The 14,593-nt window shown below is 16.8% G+C and overlaps 3 protein-coding genes across 3 annotated transcripts; 2 read left to right on the top strand and 1 right to left on the bottom strand.

Annotated features, from left to right (window-relative positions):
* Nucleotides 1-742: 742 nt before the first annotated feature.
* On the top strand, nucleotides 743-2,486 carry PGAL8A_00057000 (cytosolic glyoxalase II, putative; the record flags this gene model as incomplete). Its single annotated transcript, XM_028674595.1, has 7 exons — nucleotides 743-748; nucleotides 1,047-1,111; nucleotides 1,224-1,269; nucleotides 1,363-1,438; nucleotides 1,532-1,645; nucleotides 1,808-2,072; nucleotides 2,267-2,486. The coding sequence occupies 7 exons, from the start codon at nucleotides 743-745 to the stop codon at nucleotides 2,484-2,486; spliced, it is 792 nt and encodes a 263-aa protein (XP_028530932.1).
* A 395-nt stretch (nucleotides 2,487-2,881) lies between these two features.
* PGAL8A_00057100 (conserved Plasmodium protein, unknown function) lies at nucleotides 2,882-11,110 on the bottom strand (the record flags this gene model as incomplete). Its single annotated transcript, XM_028674596.1, has 2 exons — nucleotides 2,882-3,069; nucleotides 3,199-11,110. 2 exons carry the CDS (start codon nucleotides 11,108-11,110, stop codon nucleotides 2,882-2,884), a joined length of 8,100 nt encoding a protein of 2,699 aa, XP_028530933.1.
* A 2,494-nt stretch (nucleotides 11,111-13,604) lies between these two features.
* PGAL8A_00057200 (conserved Plasmodium protein, unknown function) lies at nucleotides 13,605-14,024 on the top strand (the record flags this gene model as incomplete). The annotated part of the gene is made up of 1 exon (XM_028674597.1): nucleotides 13,605-14,024. The coding sequence occupies one exon, from the start codon at nucleotides 13,605-13,607 to the stop codon at nucleotides 14,022-14,024; it is 420 nt and encodes a 139-aa protein (XP_028530934.1).
* Nucleotides 14,025-14,593: the final 569 nt, after the last annotated feature.

A 14,593-nucleotide genomic window follows, 5' to 3' on the forward strand; every position in this document is an offset into this window, starting at 1 on the left:
AAAATAGGTTTAAAAATTTTCTTAAAAGGAAAAGATATTCAAATATAAACAAAGAGAAATTTATTTATATTTATATTCTATTATTTATTAAAAAGATCATTTCATTTATATTTAAAAATATTAAATTAATTTTTTTTATATAAAAAAAAACTTTAACTATTATTTAAAATTTATATCTTTTTTGTACACTCTGTATAATATATATATTTTTTTTTTATTGGAACTTTTTTATTTTTTTTTCATTATAAAACTATAATTTAATATTTCAATATAAATATTCTTATATGAAATTTCTTCTCTTTATTTAATAAGAGCTTATGTATGTTAGAAAAAAATTAGGTTAAAGTATGATAAATATACTTAATATTTTTTTTTTTATCTTTATATATTCTTAATTTATTTTCTTTATTCTGGGAATATTAAAATTATTAACTTTTGTTTTTTATTATTTTTAATATAATTTTATATGAAATTCTTATTTTTTTGTTAAAGAAAAACAAAAAATGTTCTTCTCTTTTTTTTTTTTTTTTTAAATATATATATTTCATAGAATACTTATTGTAACTCCATTTCTTCTTCCATTCTTTTCTTTTTTATTTTTAATTTATCAAGGATAAATAAAATTTTACAATTTTGAATTTTTATTTATTTTTCAGGACAAATTTATAATATATTTAAATAGAAATTTTTTTTTTTTTTTTTTTATATAATTGAAATATATCTCTTTTCCATTCTTATGAAAATGAAGGTATAATATTTTCACTAAAGTTTAATATAAAAACATTATTCTAATCTTTTTTATTTATTTTATTAAAATCATAGAAAATATATATAAAGATAATTTTTATAAAGAAGTTTTTTATCTATAATTTTTTTTTTAATTTACCTTCATATCTATGTGCGCTTAATGCAACAAAAATATTATTAAATACTTTAGAAGAATATAGATAATCTATTTATAGAATTGAATATATATCCTATAATAATATATAGAATATTGTAAATTATGCAACCTTTTGATTTTTTTTATCTTTTTTTTATATTAGCCAAGTGCTGAAATACATGTTGTTCCTGTTTTAAGTGATAACTTTTCCTACATTATAATTGATGAGTAATACAATTTGAATATATAAAAAAAACGAAAAATAAACATGTACAGTTAATGCAAAATAAAATATATATTTATAAGGAACATATTTTATAAAATTAATTTCTATTCACAGAATAACAAGAAAAGCAGCATGCGTAGATCCAGCTGAACCAGAAAAAGTAAAACTTTTCCTTTTTACACTTTATTATCGTGTCTTTTTTCATTTTCTATATATTTAATTTTTTCTTTTTTTTTTTTTTTTTAAAATTAAGGTTTTGAGAAAGATAGAAAATTTAAATGTTGAATTGGAATATGTTTTGTGTACACATCATCATATAGATCATTCAGGTTAAAAAATAAATGTACTTATATTTTTTTTTTTTTTCTAAATTATCTTCCCTTTAATTTTTTCATAATGTTTTCTTATATTTATTTTTAAAGGAGGAAATGTATATATAAGAAACTTAAAAGAAAATATAAAAGTGGTTGGATCTGCATATGAACCAACTCCAGGAGTAAATCAGAAAATTTATGATGAGCAAATTATACATTTAGGCAAATAAAAAAAATTTAAATTGAGTTTCACTAATATATAATAAATAAAAAAATATGTTTTATTTTTTTTTTTATTTGATTCTTCATTTGAAAAAAAAAAAAAAATAAAGAAACATAATAATATAAAACCATTTTTTTTTTTTTTTTTTTTTTTTATATTAGGAGAATTAATTATTAAGGCTATTCATGCGCCATGTCATACAAAGGGGCATATATTATATTATGTTTATAAAGTAGATAAAAATGAAAAAGAAGATGTAAATTATAAACCTATTTTATTTACTGGGGATACCCTATTTATAGCTGGTTGTGGCAGATTTTTTGAAGGAAGTGCAAAAGATATGTTCAGAAATATAGAAAAAATAAAAAGCTTGAGAAAAGAAACATTAATTTATTGTGGTCATGAGTATACTTTCAATAATTTAAAGTAAAAATAAAAATATATATATATATATATATATTTATGTTTGCTATAATATACATAATTTTATGTTTTTATTATATTAATATCCTATGTTTTTCTAATTAAAATTTTTATCTGTTTATCAAATAATTATTACCTTTTAAGTTAATTTATTTACTTTTTCATATTCTAATTATTTATAAAAAAAAAAAATATAGGTTTGCTTTAACCATAGAAAAAGACAATGAATACATGAGAAATAAATTGAAAGAGGTTGAACAAAAAATTAGAAATAAAAAGCATTCAGTTCCATCAACAGTAGAAGAAGAAAATTTAATAAACCCATTTTTTAGGACACAATATTATATAAATAAATTTAATACAAATGATGAAATAAAGATTTTAGATAAATTAAGGGAATTAAAAAATAATTTTTAATTTCATTCATATATTCTTTAAAATAAGAAAGAATATTATCCTTAGATTTGTACTTTAAATGAATATTAATAAAGAAAAATTAAAGAAATTAAGTAGTTAAATTTAAAAAGTTTTTATATATTAAAATATGTTTATAAAATAAGTATTTTCTCATTTTATTTTAAAAGAAAAAGAAAAAAAAAGAAAGAATAGTTTTTGATTATATACAAAAAAAAAAAAAAAAAATATTGTATTGAATAAAAACATTGCTTAACTTAAAATTAAATATAATAAATATTAGTGAAACAATAATTATTAATATTTTAAAAGATAAAGAAATTAAAAAGAATAATAACATAATTATTTAAGAAGTGAAATTAAAACAAAAATTTGAAGAATTTAGGAAAAAAAAATAATTATGTAAGTTTTTGAAACAATGCATTTAATATATATTTTAATGGTTTTTTTGTTACTTCTAGAAAGAAGCCTTTCTGTTTATCATAATTATGCTTAACTACATAATAAGATATAATATCTTTTATTTCTTTATATGATTCATCTTTCTTTATGTCTGTAAAATTGTCATTTGAGATAACACAACCATCTACAAAATAAGTTAAAAAAAAAGTGATATTTATTAAAGTTTTATAATAATAGAATATTAGTAAAAATATAGATGCTATTATAATTATTTTATTTTATTTTTTATTTTTTTTTTTTTTTTTGTTCATACTTCTATAAGAAGCTATTTGTAATATTAGAACATCATCGTATGTTCTTTGTTTAATTATTTCTCCGTTACAATTATGATAATATTTTTCATTACTTATTAATATAACATTTAAATTAATCAAATGCTCAAGGTATGAATAATTGAATAATTTTTTATTCCTTAAAAAATATTCATTCCCTTTTTTTGTTACAGGATTTAATACTATAATGATATCTTCTACTTTTTTTTTCTTAAAAAATAAATATGCTTCATGTAACAAATAACAATCATAAATTGTTGTTAAATTGTTGTCATAAAAATTAAAACTTTTTTCATTTATTAATTTTGCACATACATTAGCCCCATCAATAATAATAGGTCGAAATTTGAATCCTTCAACAGGAAATATATCAAATCCGTTTATAAAATGTAATAAGTATGAATAACAATAATTATATAAATCTTTCTTAGTTTTACTATATCCGTAAAAGAATTTAACTTGATTTAAAGATTTTATATTATGAATTGATAATGTTTGAGAACTCAGCATAGAGGTTATATTTAATAATTCTTTTGGTATGTATAATGGTTTTGCAGGTTGAGGTGAATCGATTACAATAACATCATTACTTTTCATTTTTGCTATTTCATTATTACTACCTACTTTATTTTTATTAAATTTATCATAATTATTATTTTTGATTATGATATTATTTGTTGAATTATTTAATTTGTCTTTTAAATTATTTTGTTCTTTTTCATCTAATTCATCGGAAGAACTTATATTCAATTTTCTTTTTAATAATAAAGCTTTATATGGTTGTTCCTTATATAAAAAATTAAAGGATATTTTTCTATCTTCTTTTATATAATCTGTATTTTTTATTGGTAAAGGTTCTTTTTCAATACCATCTATATTATCTATAATGTTTTCTTCTAAACTATTTTTTTTCTCAATAATGTTTTTCTTTATATCATTTTTAACTCGCTCCTTTTCTAAAAAAATATTCATAACATCTTTTTTTTCATTTATTTCTACTTTTTTAGATATTTTTTTTTTTTTTCCTTTTTTATTATCATTTATAAATGATGAGTTATTATTATCATTACTATCTTTAACAATATTTTCTTGTAATAAATTCTTTTTTTTGTAATCACTAAATATCATATCAATTTCTACAAAACAATAATTCATTTTCATCTTTTGAAAATCCAAAAATAAAACATTTTTATCACCCTCTAAAGCTTTATAATCTAATAGATATTCATCAAATTTTTCTAATTTTTCATCTGTACTATTATTAAATTTCTTTTCTAAATTTACATTATGTATGCTGAAAAGTTCATCTATTAAACAAATTAAGTCATTATTGATTTCATAAAAATTTAAATCAACTTTAAAATTACTAACACTATTATAATAATAAAATTCATAATACAATATAACAACACTATATAAATTTTTATTAAATAATGCAGTGGAATTATTTTTCACTTTTATATGTTCTTTATTTTTTATCTTAGATAAGCATCCGTATATTAGCTTAACATCAGAAGGAAATATTAAATTTTCTATATATGGTATATTTACTTCTTCTATACTTTTTTTTTTTATTTCATTATATGTATTTTGTTTTTCTTCATTCTTTGAAATGCTTTTAATATCATCCTTGTCTTCTTTTTTTTGTTCTTTATCTTCTGTATTGCTTTCAATTTTGTTATTTTCCTTTACATTATTTTTAATTTCTCCATATATTTTGTTCTCTTCATTTTGTCCACTACTTTTATTTAAGTGATCAACCTTTTTTATTTTTTCTTCTAAATTATTTTTATTTTCATCATCTCTTTTTCTTTCTTCATTTTTTAAATTATTTTTAATTTCATTAACTTCCCTATTTTCATTTTTTTCATATTTTACATTTTTTTTCATTTCATCATCTACATTTTTCTTTATTTCTTCTTTTGTATTATGCTTAATTTTATCACATATATTATTTTTTTTTTCATCAAAATTTTTACTAGTTTTAATTTCACTAATTATTTTTTTTTCATTTTTCTTATCTTTTCTTTCAAAAAATATTTTTTCATTTTTTGTATTGTTTTGAACTTCAATATTTTTTTTATTTTCATCATTCTTTATATTACTTTTAATATTCATATTTAGATTTTTCTCTTCGTTTTTTACATTACACATAATTTCATTATATTTTATTTCCTTATATTTTATATTATTTTTAATTTCATCACTTACTTTTTCATTTGTTATATTGCTTTTAATCTCATGCACTATTTTTTCTATTTCATATTTTTCATTATTTTTAACTTCATCAATTATGTTTTTTTTTTCAATTTTTATTTTATCCTTAATATCAATGTCTAATTTTGTTTCAACATTTTCATTATTTTTAATTTCATTTATTACTTTTTTTTCACTATATTTAATATTCAGATTTATTTCTTTTTTATCTTTTATATCATTTTTAATTTCATTTACTACTTTTTGTTCCTCAATTTGTTCATTATCTTTAATATTTAAGTCTATTTTTTTTTCATCTTTAATAACTTTTTTAATTTCATTTAATGCTTTTTGTTTTTCATTTTGTTCATTATTATCTTTAATATTTAAGTCTATTTTTTTTTCATCTTTTATATTGTTTTTAATTTCGTTTACTACTTTATGTTCTTCAATTTGTTCATTATCTTTAATATTTAAGTCTATTTTTTCTTCATCTTTTATATCATTTTTAATTTCATTTACTACTTTTTCTTCTTCATTTTGTTCATTATTGTCTTTAATATTTAAGTCTATTTTTTTTTCATCTTTAATATCATTTTTAATTTCATTTTCTACCTTTTTTCTTTCAACATTTTTATTATCTTTAATGTCGAAGTCTCTTTTTACTTCAGCTCTAATGTCATTTTTAATATTATTCACTACTTTTTGTTCTTCAATTTGTTCATTATTATCTTTGATATCTAAGTCTATTTTTTTTTCATCTTTTATATCATTTTTAATTTCATTTATTACTTTTTCGTCTTCAATTTTTTCATTATATTTAATATCTAAGTCTATTTTTTTTTCATCTTTTATATTATTTTTAATTTCGTTTACTACTTTTTCTTCTTCAATTTTTTCATTATATTTAATATCTAAGTCTATTTTTTTTTCATCTTTAATAAAATTTTTATTTTCGTTTACTACTTTTTGTTTTTCATTTTTTTCATTATTATCTTTAATATTCAAGTCTATTTTTTTTTCATCTTTAATAACATTTTTAATTTCATTTTCTACCTTTTTTCTTTCAACTTCATTATTATTTTCAGTTTCATTCGTTATTTTCTTTTCTATATCTTTTTCATTATTTTTAATTTTGATAACTACATTTGTTTCTTTTTCGTATTCTTCTATTTTTTTTTTTAATTCTGGTTTTTCTATTTTTCTACCTTCTTCATATATATTTTTTTTTTCTATATCCAACTTCTTTTTTTCTTCAACCAACTTTTCTTTTTCATCGTCTATTTTTTTTCTTTCACATTTTAAAATATTTTTTTCACTTTCAATTTTATTTTTTAGTTCTCCTATTAATTGCTCTTTTAATTGGTTTTTTTTTATATGTAATTTTTTATTTTCATGTGAAAATTTTACTTTAATTATTTTATCAAAATTTATTTTTTTATATTTTACTCTTTTTCTATTTTTATTTAAAACTTTCCTACCTTTTTTAGATACTATTATTTTTTTTTGATTTGCTACTTCTTTTATTCGCAAATAAAAATGTTTTTTTTCTTCATCTAATTTTTTTTTTTCTTCTTCTAATTTTTTGTTTTCACTTTCTAATTTTATTTTTTCTTTACTGAGAATTTTATTTTCTTCGCTTAGCCTTTTTGCTTCATCATCTAGACTATTTTTTAATTCGTTAACTTTTATTCTTATACTTTCTAATTTTTTTCTTTCATCTTCTAGTTTTATTTTATCTTCATCTAACTTTTTTTTTATTTTTAAATCTAATTTTTTTCTTTCATCTTCTAGTTTTATTTTATCTGCATCTAACTTTTTTTTTATTTCTAATTCTAATATTTTTCTTTCATCTTCTAACTTTTTTTTTATTTCTAAATGCATTTTTCTTTTTTCATCTATCATCATTTTTTTTATTTCGAAGTCTAATTTTTTTTTTTCATCTTCTAGTTTTATTTTATCTTCTTCTAACTTTTTTTTTATTTCTAAATCTAATATTTTTCTTTCATCTACTAACTTTTTTTTTATTTCTAAATGCATTTTTCTTTTTTCATCTATCATCATTTTTTTTATTTCTAAGTCTATTTTTTTTTTTTCATCTTCTAGTTTTATTTTATCTTCTTCTAACTTTTTTTTTATTTCTAATTCTAATTTTTTTCTTTTATCTTCTAGTTTTATTTTATCTTCATCTAATTTTTTTCTTTCATCTTCTAGTTTTATTTTATCCTCTTCTAACTTTTTTTTTATTTCTAAATCTAATTTTATTCTTTCATCTTCTAACTTTTTTTTTATTTCCAAGTCTAATTTTTTTCTTTCGTTTTCTAGTTTTATTATATCATCTAATTTTTTTTTTGTTTCTTCTTTTAATTTTCTTCTTTCATCTTCTAGTTTTCTTTTTTCATCTTCTAATTTTATTTTATCTTCATCTAATTTTTTTCTTTCATCTTCTAGTTTTATTTTATCTTCATCTAACTTTTTTTTTATTTCGAAGTCTAATTTTCTTCTTTCATCTTCTAACTTTTTTTTTATTTCGAAGTCTAAATTTTTTCTTTCATCTTTTAGTTTTATTTTATTTTCTTCTAACTTTTTTCTTTCATCTTCTAGTTTTATTTTATCCTCTTCTAACTTTTTTTTTATTTCTAAATCTAATTTTATTCTTTCATCTTCTAAATTTTTTTTTATTTTCAAGTCTATTTTTTTTCTTTCGTTTTCTAGTTTTATTATATCATCAAATTTTTTTTTTGTTTCTTCTTTTAATTTTCTTCTTTCATCTTCTAGTTTTCTTTTTTCATCTTCTAATTTTATTTTATCTTCATCTAATTTTCTTCTTTCATCTTCTGGTTTTATTTTATCTTCATCTAATTTTTTTTTTATTTCTAAATCTAATTTTATTCTTTCATCTTCTAAATTTTTTTTTATTTTCAAGTCTAATTTTTTTCTTTCGTTTTCTAGTTTTATTATATCATCTAATTTTTTTTTTGTTTCTTCTTTTAATTTTCTTCTTTCATCTTCTAGTTTTATTTTATCTTCATCTAATTTTTTTTTTGTTTCTTCATTTAATTTTCTTCTTTCATCTTCTAACTTTTTTTTTATTTCTAAATCTAGTTTTCTTTTTTCATCTTCTAATTTTATTTTATCTTCTTCTAACTTTTTTCTTTCATCTTCTAATTTTCTATTATCTTCATCTAACATTTTTATTTCGAAGTTTAATTTTTTTCTTTCATCTTCTAATTTTATTTGGTTTTCTTCTAACTTTTTTTTTTTATTTTCTAATTTTATTCTATCCATATATAATTTTCCTCTTCTATGTGTTAACCTTTTATTTAATGTATCATTTAATTTTTTATTTTTTACATCTTTTGCATTCATATCTTTTTCTAAGAATACTTTTGTATTATTTTTACTTGTTTGTTCTATTAAATTATCTAAATTATTTTTCATTATTCTATGAGATACATAATTATTGTAATCTAATAATTTTTCTTCATAAGATTCCATTTTTTTTTTATGAATATTTTCAAATGTATTCAACATTATTTGCGAACTTTTTCTTCCTTCATCTAAATATTGTTCTTCTAATATATTTAAAGTTCTTTTTTCATATTTCAATTTTTCCTTCATATTATGGTAAACATTACAATAATATTCTAATTTTTTTGTTTGAATAAATTCATTTTTTTTAATTTCTATTTGTAAAATTTTCTTTATGTCATCTAATTTTATTCTATATTCCTCTATATCTGATTTTCTTACTTTTAGTTTTTTTTTTATTTCATTATCTACTTTTTTTGTTGGATCATCTTCGTGTAAAATTGCAAACTTATTTTTTGATATTTCCTTGTTAACATTTGTTTTCCCTTTTTCATCCAATAAAATGCATGTGTTTGTTAAAACATCGCATACAGGAAATATGCCTTTAATATTATTTTTAAATTTATTTGAGAATTCATTATGATTATTTTTATCCTTTTTATTTTTTTTTTTCAATTCTTTTTTTTTTTTATATGATTCACTGTAATTAATTTTTAGAATATTTGGGAAAATATACTTAAACTTAGAATTGTGAAAAGTACGGCTATAATTTATTGTTCTTTTATTAAGTATATTAAATTTATATATTTTTTTTTTTCTTTTGATTAATTTATTATTTTTTTTATTAATGAGAGACCTTCTATTATTTTTTTTTTTTAATATGTGGTTATATTCAGTAATACTCTTTTTTTCTTTATTATTATTATTATTATTGTTAATATTATTTCTGCTAATATTATTTCTGTTAATATTATTTCTGTTAATATTATTTCTGTTAATATTATTTCTGTTAATATTATTTCTGTTAATATTATTACTGTTAATATTATTTCTGTTAATATTATTTCTGTTAATATTATTACTGTTAATATTATTACTGTTAATATTATTTCTGTTAATATTATTATTGTTATTATTATTATTAATATTAATTATATTATTACTGTTAATATTATTATAATTATTGTTGTTGTTGTTGTTGTTACTATGATATCTGTTGTCAACTTTTCCTTTTTCATCATATTGACTTTTAATATTATTATCTATTAAATAAACCTTAAGTAAATTTTTACTAAATATATCAAAATTGTTCATATAATAATATATATAGCCGTGAGAACTAAATACATTATTTTTTTTGAATTCATTATTTATACAATTGTTTTCATATATATCATTTGTACTATTTAAATTATCTAAATTATTATGTACATTATTTACACTATGCTTACTTAAGTTATTAATATTACAATTAGTTGCATTAATAATATTGCTTTTATTCAAATTATTTATATTATTATTATGTGAATCATTTTTATTATTCTTATATAAATTATTTATATTACATTCAGTTACATTAATAACATTACTTTTTTTCAAATAGTTTATATTATTTTTATCTGCATTCTTTTCTTTATTTTTATTTAAATTATTTATATTATCCACATTATATGCATTACCATCATTTAAATTATATGCACAGATTTTATATAAATCATTTCTATTGTTATCGTTTAAATTAAATATATTTGTATTTTTGTTAGTATTAATTGCATTATCTGTGTTATTATTTTTTGTTTCTTTTTTGTCTGAGTTATAATTAATTAATTTCAATTTTTTATAAGATGATAACAAATTTAATACACTTTTTTCTGCAATAATTATATCATCATTGAATGTATAAATTTTCGCATAATTAGGATTTTCTTCGTATTTTTTTTTTAATTCTTTTATATTAATGCACCTTTCATAATAATTTATATAATAATTTTTATATTTAAAAAGCATATTGTTATTTTTACCTTTCAGTGCATTTTCATTTATTTTATTTTCTTTTCCATTATTATCTATCACTGTACTTATTTTTCCAAAAGATCTATTATTCCTGTCAATAAATTTTATTTGATTGTTTGATAAATTTTTTTTCATACAATTTTCATCGTTGTTTTTATCTTTAATAATTAAGGTATTAGTGCATTTTTTTTCTTTATGATATGAATTATTTTTAATCTTTTCTGATTTTAATTCTGTGCTTCTACTGCTTGCATTCAAATTGTGTTCATATTTATTCTTATCAGTAGAAAAAATGTCCATTTCATTCCTATTCTCGCTTTTACTTGTTTTTTTTTTAAAAAAAAATGATGTTTTATCTTTTACATAATTCATTATTTTATTAAAAAATCTTATACTCTATAAAAATTTACAACCCTAAAAATTAAATTGAAACATGAACAATTTTAATAATAAAATATAATCTTAAAAATAAAATAAACAAAATATTAATACTTTTTTTTTTTTTTTTCATTTTTTAAAAGATATAAAAATTTTAATAAATGTATATTTTCTATTATATTGTCTCAATAATATTTAAAATTTATTTATACCTTTATATATATATATATATATATATATGTCTTTACATAAATTATTATATATTTTATTATTTTATTTATAATAATATTTCTTATGATTTTGTGAGTTGTTGTTTCAACTGTTTTTTCCTACAATAAAAATAAATGTATCAATTTCCAATATGTTTTTAACTTTTATACTTTTTTTGTATATTTTGTAATGTATTTTTAAAATATCTTTAGATATAAATGTAATAAAAAATATTAGAAAAAAAAATATATATATATATATTAAATATTAAATAAAATTAAAAAGATTTAACTTAAGAAATATTAATAAAAATTATTACAACCAATAAATATTTATATTTAATACAATTCATTAGTAGGTTACTAATAAATTGATATACAGTTTATTGTAAAATTCATATCAATACACTTTTTATATAAATTTAATTTTTTTTTTTTTTTTTTTTTTTTTTTTTTTTATTTAATTTTTTCATTACTTTATGATGTTCTTTATAAATAAGTATAGTTGAATCACTTGAGTTCCAAAAAGTTTTTTCCAAGAATCTATTCTTATAAATAGAAATACAAGTTGTATTCAATAAATTTTTGATATGAAATTAAAAATTAAAATATAATTGCAACAAAATATTTTTTTTTTTTTTTTTTTTTTTTTTTTTTTAAAAATTGTCTGTGACATTTCCTTATCAAAATGTGGGTTTATGTCAATTCTTAAAATTTTCAGGTATCTATATATTAGTGAGAAGAATATATTAATAATTCGTTAATTTTTTATATTGTATTCAAAATAATTAGGAATATTTTTATTTTATAAAATATTAACATTTAATATAGCCTTATTTATTTTTATCATTAATTTATTTTCCTCTTATAGTTTTTTTTTCATATTTTAATTTTTTTTTTTTTGTTTTTTTTTTTTTTTTTTTTTTTTTTTTTAATAACACCACGTTCAAGATATAAATGGAATAAATCTTTAATTTATAAGAAACTAGTTTTTTTATTTTTTAAATTGAATATTACATTATTGTTGTTCTACTAAATTTATCGAATTTCCACAACTTTATTACGAAAAAAATATCAAAATTATAAAAAATATACATTTTTTTTTTTTTTTAATTAGGTAACCAAAGTTAACTATTTACAAATAAAAAGCTTTAGAATTAAATATTTTCCTATTTATATTTTTCGCTTTAATTTTTTTTGGTTGTACATTTATAATTAACAATTATCCATATATCTATTTTTCATTTTCTTGTAATTTTAAAATTAAAAATATAAAGTTGGTAAAACAAAATATTTTTAAGTAATAAAATATGTATGCAACATACTCTCTTATAAATGCATATATACGCATATACACGAAAATACCGTTTCTTAAAAAAAATTCAATAAAAATTAAACATTTATTAGAACCTCGAAACCCTTTAAAAGTTATAAAAAAAAAAAAAGAAAGCACATTTGTATAATATATCTTTTATCTTATATAAAGTAAATCATAATGAGAAATATCTATTATGAAAAATCAACGTCTATATCTTTTTTTTTTTTTTTTTCTCATAGAAATTAAATTCACTTTACAAAATAGAAGTATGAAAAATTGCACGTGCTTTCATACTTTTTTAATTAAAAAAAAAAATTATAAAAAATAAGGAAAAGGAAGAAATCACAAAAATTATGTTAAGATATATATATTTTGAAATTTTAATTTTACTAATTAAAAATTGTGAAAATTTTCTTAAAAAACATAAATTTATACAATATTATTTTAGTAATTTTTCTTTTTATTTTTTCTTCATAATCTTAAAATATATAATTGTTTTTCGATAGTCCTAATTTTCTGAATTTTTCTTATCATACATTTGAAAAATTTCTTTTTATTTTTTTATAACTTTATATATAATTTTTTTTTCTTTATTTTATTGATTCTTATATTTTCCAGTATATTCAAAATATATATTTATATTAAAAACAAAACTGTATATATATTCATAAAATAATTAATAAACAAAATTGAAAAAATAAAATATCCAGTTGAAAAATGTGAAAATTTCTTTTAATAAATAAAATAGATACTTTAAGTATTTAAGATAACTTTTTTATTATATATTTTAGAGTTTGATAAAAAATTGTATAAATAAAAACAAAAGAAAGAAAATAAAAGAAAGAGGAGAAGAAAGAAAAAAAGAAAAGGAAGAAAAAAAAAGAAAAGAAATAGAAATTAAAATAATATAAAAGGATGAATTACAAGGAATAAAAAACATATTCATATATAGATTTAAAAAATGTATAAGATAATAAATAATTATTTTATCTTAAATGTTAAAAGAAATTATCGTCATTATTCAAGGAAAAAAAATATAAATAATATAAACAGGAAAATAAATGATCCCTATAGTGATTTATATAAAATGAATTTTTATGGAAATAATTGGAAAAAATTACCAAATAAAAAAACCAAGTCAAAAGAATATGATATAATTAAAACGTCAAACAATACATATTCTTATTCTTCTCCTTATCCTCCTCATATTAATTACACACTAGAACCATATCCAGAAAGTGCAAAAAAATTTTACTATCAAAATAGGAAATATTTAATGAAATATAAAAACGTTGAATATATTCCTATACAAAGGTTAACGTATAAAAATGCGTCAAAGAAAACGAATTGGGCTACCTATTATTTAAGAATGGAAAAATAAAAAAAAAAAAAATAATACTTTTTAATAAAACGTTAAGAAAATATATATAATTATATATAGTATTGAAATATTTTATATGAGAAGGAAGATAAAAAAAAATAGAAACATAATTCATATATGTTTTTTAAATATATTTTTTATGTTATTAATGTCTCTTTTTTTGTGAAATAAGAAAATAAAAAAGATTTGATTCAATTATTTAACATATTTACTTGTTATATATATATATTTATAAAAGTTATTAAAAAACCTTTTATAATGTATATATGTATATTTTTTTTTTTTTTTTTTAATTTTATATAAATAAAATATAAACGTTTTTATGCAATATGGAGTATATATATTAAAAAAAATTGCGATAAATTTAAAATTTGAAAATATCTTATAAATATCACATTTTAACGTTTTAATTATATATTTTTTTCTTATTTTACATTTTTTTTTTTTTTTTTTTAATGGTTTTTTTATTTTTTTTTAATATTATAGCTTTTTAGTTTTATTATTTTAATTTCCATTTGTTACAATTCATGTAAAGTTCTAAGCTTTTTTTTTTTTTTTTTTTTTTTAAA

This window comes from Plasmodium gallinaceum, assembly GCF_900005855.1.
Source record: "Plasmodium gallinaceum strain 8A genome assembly, contig: PGAL8A_v1_42, whole genome shotgun sequence".
Lineage (NCBI taxonomy): Eukaryota > Apicomplexa > Aconoidasida > Haemosporida > Plasmodiidae > Plasmodium > Plasmodium gallinaceum.